General features: G+C 42.5%; 1 protein-coding gene across 1 annotated transcript in view; it reads right to left on the reverse strand.

Annotated features, from left to right (window-relative positions):
• The window catches only part of BNIP3L (BCL2 interacting protein 3 like), a 29,451-nt gene extending 21,393 nt beyond the window's left edge, over positions 1–8,058 (reverse strand). Inside the window, exon 1 of the mRNA XM_063448502.1 lies at positions 7,938–8,058. Coding sequence (XP_063304572.1) covers positions 7,938–8,058 — 121 coding nt within the window. The remainder of the gene's footprint in view (positions 1–7,937) is intronic.
• Between the last annotated feature and the right edge of the window lie 2,391 nt (positions 8,059–10,449).

Raw genomic sequence — 10,449 nt, forward strand, 5'->3', positions numbered from 1 at the left:
TAAGATAGGGAATGGGCAGGCAGCCATTTGGTCCTTATCTACAAAGAAAATTTCTGTTTTTTTTTTATATGATGTAATTTACAGGAAAGTGAGCAATAGCTTTTGAGCCTGGACATCTAACCTATAACAACAGGAACGGTAGCCCAACAACAAGCAGAATATCACTGATGGACACCCTTGCTTCTGAGAGTGTCATCAGCTCGAGTTTTCACTAAACCAGGGGTGTGGACTGGCCCGTGGAAAGCCAGCCCTGCTGTCTGCCTTTTTCGGGCATCAAAGATCTCCCTTACCGGGGTCCAGGCAGTTTGTTAAGCAGGAGGGAGCTAGGACCTGGGTGTCTGATGCACAGGAGGAGGACCCAGGAGGCTGTGATCGTCCCGCGAACAGGCACGTTGGCGCGTTGCCGTGCATTCCCATGGCAATGCTCGGACAGCGCTGTGCTCGCGGGAAGAAGATAGTGAAGTCAGCCTGCATATTAACAAGGGAATTTACATTTAATATATTCTTTTCAAAGACCTTTCTAGGATTCTGGAACATCATGACAGGTCTTGTGATAAAATTCATTTTTAGTGAGCATAACAAAGAAAACACACACACACTACACCCCTCTCTCACACACACACTGCAAGTAGCAACATCATCAATACCAGCTAACATCACACCAAAGAGAAGCAGTTCCAGCCATCACATAAGGAGTGAGTTAATTAAATGTTTGACCAAATACAGCAGGCTAATTTTTAAGTTGATAATTTTGTATGGCCCGCGAATTAGGTTTTAAATATCCAAATGGCCCTTGGCAGATAAAAGGTTTCCCCACCCCTGCACTAAACCATTCCAGGAGAAGACATGGCTGCAATACTGGACAGATGAAAACATATTCATGGTTGTTTCCTAAAAAAGCATGAGTAAATTCATGACTATTGATCCTTTAGCAAATTTAGAGCATGGGTTTGATCAACTCAACCAAAATGTATAATGGCAAACTTAAAATTAGCAGTGCTTTCCATCCAGCACTCTATGAGAACATGCAAAAACATCCAACACAATCCCCTGATCAGAGGCAGTTTTCTTTATTTCCCAGTGTTTTATGCTGAACAGTAAATTGAAATGCATTTTCAGGGTTATTTACTATAATAAGAATCGTCGGGAATTCAAAGAGAATTTCAAAATTTACACCAAAATAGCTTAACTAAAAACAGTTGAATTGGAGATATTTTTCAAATTCAGTTTTTTTAACCTTAACCCCTTAAGGACACATGACATGTGTGACACGTCATAATTCCCTTTTATTCCAGAAGTTTGGTCCTTAAGGGGTTAAACTTGGCTTTCATTTTGAATTCCAAATCCCCATAGCTCTCACTTTAGTGTAGGGTTTCTCAATTGGGGTTGCGTGAGAACACAAATGGGGTTCTGCCAAAATTTCGGGAAACAATATGGCCGCCGCGATAATTGAGGCGGGTGGCGAGGGAGCTGAGCAGGGGAGAGTGCTCCTTTGCTGCCCGCCTCAATTATCGCGGCAGCCATTACTGCGGCGCGCACAGCAGTGATGCCAGAGCCGGAATAGGAAGTCACTCCTGCATCACTAGGAGGCGCGCGAGGGAGCTGAGCAGGAAGATCACTGCTGCCTCGCCGTCCGCCGCTCACCCCACTGGACCCCAGGGACTGCACGCCAGCCGCTCAGCCCCACTGGACCCCAGGGAAATAGATACTCCATGCTAGCACTCCCAAAGGTAGTGAGGCTGGGTGGAGTAAAATAAAAAAAATAAAGTGTGTGTCTTTTAAGGAGTTTGTGTGTGTGTGTGTGTGTGTGTGTGCACTTGTCGGTGAGAATGTATGTGTGCTTGTCAGTGAGAGTGTGTATGTGTTTGTATTAGTGTCTGTCAGTGAGAGTATATGTGTGAAATACTGCAGAAAGGGGGGAAAAATCCAAATATACAGAATGGAAACACACAGAGGAATAAAGCATAACAATGAACTGTCAAGCAACTGCCTTCCAGAGATGTGCACGGAAAGAATTTTCGGTTCTTTTCAGTAATTCTTTTATTTTCTTTTTTTGCTGACCGTTAATCTCTATGACCTGCTGGCAGCACTAGCAGCCAGTGGGAAAATACTTAAATAATCCCTGGTTGCACGAGGGTAAACCATGTGAAGGCTGGCCTATATTAAGGCCATTAACCCCTTAAGGACCGAACTTCTGGAATAAAAGGGAATCATGACATGTCACACATGTCATGTGTCCTTAAGGGGTTAAAATGTAAATAAATTTAAACTAATAATAGGACATCAACATTACTAGAAAGAATGTTGTAGACCTCCATTGTGCACCCATCTGCCATGTGGGGACATATCTACTAAACATTAAAAAAAAACTTGCGACAGGGCAGCCATGTATTACATTTAACCCCTTAAGGACACATGACATGTGTGACACGTCATGATTCCCTTTTATTCCAGAAGTTTGGTCCTTAAGGGGTTAAAGGCTTACTCCAACGCCACTGACCACGTCTGCTTTTTGAAGTGGCCATGGAGGAAGGAATCTGTCTGTGCAGTGTTTTAACTTGAAACACGGCACAAGCAGAGATATTTGAAATTGTTTGCCAGGAGCTAGTTACACCCTTAGCACATGTGACTTTGGTAGCCTTGAACTCTGTTCTGGACTGCCAAATGTCAATTCTATGCATATTTTATATCTGTTGTTAGTGTGCACTGTTAGTGTGCACTGCACGCTGGCAAAAGACGGAATTTGATTCTTCCCTTGCAGGCAGATCCCTATGTCACCCCTCCCTCCCTGCAGCCCAGCTCACCTGTCTTTTCTTTAGGCTCTACTTCCCTTGTCGGCTCAGAGGGTGCACAGGTGCTATGAGCTGGCTACACAGCCCAATCGAAGATTTCTTTATGAGAAGCCTTGGATTGGACTGCGTGAAGGCAGGCATGACGTCACCAGGGGGCATGGCAAGCAGAGCTGGATTTCAAGGAAGTAAAACTTAGTTGATTACATATTTTTACTGTTTGGAATGGGGGCCAAGGAATAATGCCTAAATAAAAGTTGTAAGAGTTGGAGTAAATGCCAATAGCTGCCCAACTGCTAGTATGTTATTATAGCGAGCAGCCCCACAGCATGATAAAAGTTTTATATCATCCGCCATGTCCATGATCCATGTGCTGAAAACTGTTGCATATCGGCTAAACAGAGGGCAACTAGTGGCTGCTCACTTCAATAACCGAATGACATGTAGTCAGTGTGCCATTCTGTCAATGACGTTTCTTAGTCTTTTTCTGACTAAATCTAAATTTCTAGTCATTTTGTCATTCCTATGTATATGAATTCACATGCCTTTAGTGACCATTTTGTAGACGTCTTCAGAGGAGCTAGGTGGGATGAATTATATTGCAATAGTAGCTTTTTTCAAGCTTTTTCAAGCTCATGCTTGAAAAAGCCCCGTGGGAGGGGAGAAATGCATTGCATCTGAACAATCCGGAAGTTTTTGCACCTACACCGTGTATCCATGAGGATTGAGCTGCGAGGAGGACACTCTGATTATAGACCTTCTCTCTCTTTCTCGGACTATCGGTAGCAGGTTGCAGGAGACTGGTGTTTTATATCTTTTTATGCATTGGTAATAAATAAATTCTTGGTTTACACATATCCGGATTGGCCCACGTTCTTTCTACACTGAGTGGATCCCACGATCACTGGGGGCTGATCCTCCCTGGAGCCTGATAGTTTGGGGTGGTACTTCAACCACTCCACCATTGTGAGTGAGATACCTATTTATTTATTGTTAATTTTGCACTGTACAAACATATTGCACTAGGTGTTGTATTATTTGTATTACAGAGCCGTGTATTATTTGTTCCAGAAGCTCTGCAAGTATATCAGTCCTTTTTTTATTTATATTGGATATCCCTTGTCTGCACATATATGCACTTTGGCACTCCACATATTGTGTAAATTTCTTAAAGCACTATAGCACTTTGGTATTATTGCATTGTAATCAAATGTGTTATATGCCCTTCAGATTTTTTAGGTGTGATTAACACTGTATTTTATTTATTGTAAGCGCACTCACTATTCCTTATTACCTATTTAGCACTTAGGAGATCTCACCAGGACTCCCAGTGAGTTGCAGCTATTTGTTTCGATTTATATTGTGTATGTTCGCTATACATATATTTTCCTCCTTGTGCGCCATTTAACCTTCCGTCGATATATCCTGCCATCAATTACCTGATCCTCTGCTACTCAGTTGCGATCGCCTTACAGTTTTAAGTACAAACAAGAATTTTCACTTGGGATCATAACCCACCGATCAAGTGACTAAGTCATATAGAACAACACAAAAGGTATTTTATTTTCAACATGATTTTCACTGCAATGGAGTTGAGAGTTGTGTGATATCCTCACAAGTAGCACACATTGTAAGTTCCTTGAAAAGATGGATGCAAAGGTAGAAGTTAAGGATAGAAGAATTTGGACCCCTGAAAAGGAACCGACCCTATGCATATCTAGACAGATCATATTGCTTACTAGAAAGCTTCCATAATAAGGCCTGTCTGTGTGTTATCCGATTGGGCTAGCATTTTTGATATGCTCTATTTGTGTGTATAACTTCACATGCTATTTTAATAAATGCACATGTTCATGTGATAATCCTTGTGCAATCAACATATACAAAAATATGATTCACCCTGCAAACAGGCTTCTAATACTAACATCATCTGCTGACCTCATAATGCACACTTACTCACAGAACCTTGTAATATATCATAAAAGTGACATCATTTGCTCACCTCATAATGCACTCAATTGAAACCAGTGACTCCAAGTGTACATGGTTATTGGTGTCCATTGGGGTAGAGCAGCAACATTCTCTTGGCCAGGATACCAATAAAGAGGTAAGAAGAGATGCCTGGCAAGGAAATATTCTACGTAATGCAGCCAGTCTGTTCGTGTTTAATGTGAGTGAGGCATATAGTCTCTAGCTGGGCCTGGCAATGTTTGTGAACTTCCTGAGCATTATACTGTGCTCTCGCAACACATTTACACCTTACATCTCAATCAGCTGGTTCAAGTTTGTTTGACAAACGTGAAACTGTCTCAATAAAGGTCAAATAGTACCAACAAAATGGACCAGAGTCGGACTGAACTGCTTGGCCTTCTTCACTGTTTTTTTATATCAGTATACACATGTCCCCCTGCCCCTAAATCCAAACATTAAGACATCACAAAAACATCAACTTTTGCAAAAGGGATGTTTTGTGCAAAAAAAAAAAAAAACTGCAATATTTACATCGTAGGATTAAACAGCAGCAACAGCCAAGTTTGATTCGGTCGTGTGATTAAACACAGCTCAATAAATTCAATGCTCTTCTATGAGAAGCATTTTATTGGACACACGCACATCTCGTTTCCAATGCTCCTCTATAATCAGCATTGGATTGGAGAAGAAGCCTCTCCATGATAATGTTTCATGATGGAAAGAGGGCAGCAGCACTGAGGGAGTCTCAGCACTGCAAAAAAAAAAATTCGGGGTTTTTTTGCAGGTGAAAAGGAGAGAGGAGGCTAAATCTAAACATGCACTAGGACACTATGGCGTTGCGAATACATGTTCGTATTCCAAACTCTATAGTGTTCTTCAATAAAAAGTTAACTCGCTACAGTAATAATGCAAAACTCCCACTCTATGTATGGATAATCTCAAATTGTAGCTACATGATGAGGACTGTAAACCTTCAAAACTCCACCTCTAGTGTCTGTCTACTAGACAACCAATAGAGGGCACTTCCTTGTCCACAGAACAGAAAACCTGTGCTAGAGCGTCGCTGGACGTCCTCACGCTGTGTGAAGACCTTCAGCATTGCAAAGCATTTTCAATGCTTTCCTACAGGAAGTGCTAATGCGCATTAGGTCTCCCCGGGCGGGATCAGTCTCGCCCACCACAATCACAGGGAGGAGCGGCGGCGGAGGTAGAAGCAGCGACGTGGGACATCGTCGCTGCCTCTGGTAAGTTACTGAAGGGGTTTTCACCCCCCAGCAACCGGGGATTGGGAGGGTGGGAGGGAAAGGGGACCTGCAGTGCACTGGAGTTTCCCTTTAACCCTGATATGTTCTACATGACAGAACCACTGCAGACAGGCAACTCCATTGAGTTGAAGTGGCCTGGATAACTTTAGTATAAATGAAAAAAAGTCTCAGGCACTCACTGTGATTTCTTCAAGGCAGTTTATTGCAACGTTTCAACCTGACAACAGGTTTTTAATCAAGCTTAATAAAGACCTGTTGTCAGGTCGAAACGTTATACTGAGCCTTTTTTTCATTTATACAGATTATATGGGGTTTGCTGACTCATACTCAGTGCACCCTGTGCCTAATTCTGTGATTGAGTTCAACCCCCCTTTTCCTTCTATTGGATAACTTTAGTAGTCATTTAAGTTGAAAGAGTAAGATATAGTTTGAGAAGTGACAGTTACCCTAGGAGGCCATAGGCTATTCTGAAGAGTTGGGTTTCAAGGAACTGACATAAAGTGATGGGCAACTAGTATATAAATTCCAAATGCGTATGCAGTAAATCAGGTGATATATCAACCAGTAATCCTATAGCATGTAGATTCTTTAAATTATAGGGCAGCACGCTCAAGCGCTATCAATCAGCATGATGCAATTATGTGTCAAGCAAAACATGGTGCATATTGCAACTGTAAGTGCGCAAAACATGGATTGAACAAGTTCCTCCCCTGGGAGACATGCAAGTAACTGCACATTCAGCCAAGTTTAATAAACAATAACTTGTGTATACACAGATGGCAGCCGCAGTATGGCTTCTATCAATTTATTCAGATTTCACATATCTCTGCTGGACAGGAGTTTTTAGGATATGGATAGACCCCATAAACCAGAACTTCAGGCTTTACCATTAGACAAAATAGTACGTCCGAACATTAGGAGTTATGCAATCGGAAAGGGTCCTGAAGGAGGTGTCACCAGTGGTGGAACTCACATAACCAGCAGAACCCATAATGGGCAGTTCCACCAGGAAAAGGTGTGCCAGCCTATCTGCCCCGGCCACTTACCGACAGGACCCTGCAAGAAGTGTTCTCTTCAAGTTCAGCGCACACATGCCAATTGATGTACTTGCACTCTTCTGCCTAGGGGCAGTGACACCAGGAAACTAAAACATAACAGGAACCCAAAATCAGGTCCATAATGCCAAATCAAAACTGCTGGGAGGCATATCTACTTTCTCTTATAGCTTTTGCTAACGCAGTAAATTAGAGTAATTCATAAAAATTCTCCTCTATGAAATACTCAATATGACTAGTCTGGTCTTATTTTTCCATTAAGGTACAAAATAGCCTGTATAATGAAGCAGTTAAAAAAAAAAAAAAAAAAAAAAAAAAAAACCATTGTCCATTACTAACCTAATACTTTATAATTTATTTTTAAAAAATAAAGTATATAGCATTAATTGTATATTAGCCGTACAGTAAAAAGCTATCGTTTCAACCTTTTGGCACATGTGGATAAACTTTCCCAGCTGGCTGAGCATTAAAGGAGAGGTAGTGTACTTGGAATGGCAGCAGTGTCCCCCACTACAGTGTCAGTAGGCATGACGTTCCATTTAGAACATACTGGATATAAGCAGAGAATGTTACAATAACAATGTTATGCACATCCTCCCCATCACGCCCTCTTATCAGGCTAGACGCTGACTTGTGATTGGTCCGAATTACTCTGTTCCTCACTAGTCCCGCCTATGTCGCCTTTACTGGTCACGGATTGGCTCACATCGCTGTCTCTCTGAACAACGCCCCGCCCATTCCATGTCGCCCTCTTTCAGGCCGAACGGAGAATCATCTCCCAGCCTTGGCCAGCGGAAATACCGCCCGGCGTTAATAAGCGGGGAAAACGAGCCGCGCCCACCACCCGCCCGACTCACCGTGCAAGACGGGCTCCTCCCCGTTGTTATTGTTCTCAGACATGGCTGCGAAGCTGCAGTCTGTTAGGGTTGACGGAGCCGCACTGCGTAGCCACGCCCGACTGACGTCACCTCGAATCATCACCTGAGGGCCGGAGGCGGGCAGACTCGGAGTCACGTGATTCATCCCGCCTTTATCCGCCGCTGTTTGTTTACAATGTGAGCAATGAGCCCATTATGTGACTAGCTCACGTGGTCAGCCAGGGCTGTCACCCGCCCATACAGCTACAGACAGACACACTGTTGGTCTCAGACACTAACACACAGATATAATACTGCAGTGTTTGTTGTGGGGATTTAACCTGAATAGCAGTAAACTGAAGGTGCTAAAATGTAGGCGAAAATAGCAGATTTGTTAATGTATTGTCAGTCTCTACTGCCTTTTTGGCAGTGTTTACATTGCTGCCTAGTAACAACTGTAGCGAGTCACCCAGACAGCCACTAGAGGTGCTTCGTGCGTTCAGCAGCTTCAAGCTTTGCATGGAGAAACTGAACATTAGGGATCGACCGATACTGTTTTTTTTAGAGCCAATACCGATAATCTGTGAACTTTCAGGCCGATAACTTGCCAATAACAATATTCTGTACATTTACCATGGGGGCCTTGACAGAGGGGGAAGCTATAGCGCCAGAAAAACGAGTTTGCTTACTTGGCACTATAGTTTCCCTTTAATTTGGTCTATGTAATGCCAGTGCCAGGTTAACCCAGTGGCCATTATGCAGCAAAATGTGTCTCTCCTCTGCTTTGTATGACCACTCCTCATTTTACTTTATATTTCTCCTAGCAGCAGCATATATCCAGTACCAAGGGCTTTATTTTCATTCTATAGTGGCCAATATATCATGCAGGGCTTTATTATCATTTGTAAAGTGCCCAATATATCACCCAGGGCTTTATTATCATTGTATAGTGCCCAATATATCACCCAGGGCTTTATTATTATTTGTATAGTGCCAATATATTAACTGGTGCTTTATTATCATTTGTATAGTGCTAGTATACTACCCAGTGCTTTATTGTAGTTTTATATTGCCAATATACTATTTATAATATATCATTATTTATAATATAGTGCCAATACATACCCAGGGCTTTACTATCATTTGTATAGTTCCATATCTACCCCCCTCCCTCTGCCCCTCACTGACTAAGTATATTTATTGTAGTAAAGAAAATTACCTTTTACAGACCAGAAGGATAATATTGGCCAACCAATTGGCACACAAACAGGAGAGCAGACTAGACACTAGGTAGAAAGAAGGCAGCCAGACAGCACTACTTCAGGCCCAGGTCTTCAGCTCCTTTCTAAAAGTCTTGCGATTCGCGCGCCTGGTTTTGCCACGCGAAGCGTTGCGGCAGTAACCAGCGGGAACACTTTGACGGCCAGGGCCTTGTGAATCACGAGATTTGGAAAGAGGACAGATTGGACGCGCGCTGGACCACCTCATTATCAGCAAGATTATGGGCCGATACCAATAATTACAAAAACCCGGAATATCGTCCGATAATATCGGCAAAAGTGATAATCGGTCGATCCCTACTGAACATTCCTCATTAGGTCAATACATTTCTATGAGAAGATGACGATTGGCGCAGCGTGGCATTCTGATGCACATGAGCAATTGCCTCCGAACTTGATTGGCTGAGATCATCAAGTTTAATGATTTCAGTCAAGTAAGCAGAGCAAATAAACCCATGCCAAGGGGACTGCCGGAAATCTAAACAGCAGTTTCCAAAGTATAGTGTCAGGAATGCACGTTTGTTTTCTTGACACTATAGTATTCCTTTAAGATTTTCGAACGCAGCTATAGTCCCAGCTTAACTTTTTTTAGACTAAATGTTGCTATTAGGATTTCAATTAAGTACTATTTGGTGTTTAGTGAATAACCCTGTATATATGTTTTGGGCCACCCTCCTATTTGTCAACTTGTTTTTTGTCGACTTCCTGACTGTCTTGTGTGAGGTAGAGGAAATAAGTTGACATCTCTGCTTGAACTCCCAAACAGCGTCCTTGTAATGTTGGCTGAAAGTAATATTACATGACATTCTTCTGGAATTAGCACAATGTTGAGCTTAGCTTCTTATTCAGGTTGGCTTATTGTTTATCCCTTGGTGGGGAAGACAACATTTAACAAACTCTCTCTCCTGCCTGCAGAATTAGCAAATTAGCAATATGCAAATCTACATGAAAATGCAAATTTGCAAGCCTTGCTATTCAGATAGTGCATATAGCTGTTGCTAGATCCTTGCAACCAACAGGTGGCGCTGTGCAGGCTCCACAGTCAAATCCACCTAGTTAATTGCAAGCATTAGCAAGATAGTAGAGCACACTATCATTTAACCCCAAATAACCACATCACATACACACCCTGCACCCACAATGGACACAGGGTGACTTAAACATAGGAACCATCCAGAGACCTGTCCATCTTAAGCTCCTTGTGATGGTGACTGTTGCTCCGGCTTCTGCTG

Source organism: Pelobates fuscus, chromosome 3, assembly GCF_036172605.1.
Source record: "Pelobates fuscus isolate aPelFus1 chromosome 3, aPelFus1.pri, whole genome shotgun sequence".
Lineage (NCBI taxonomy): Eukaryota > Metazoa > Chordata > Amphibia > Anura > Pelobatidae > Pelobates > Pelobates fuscus.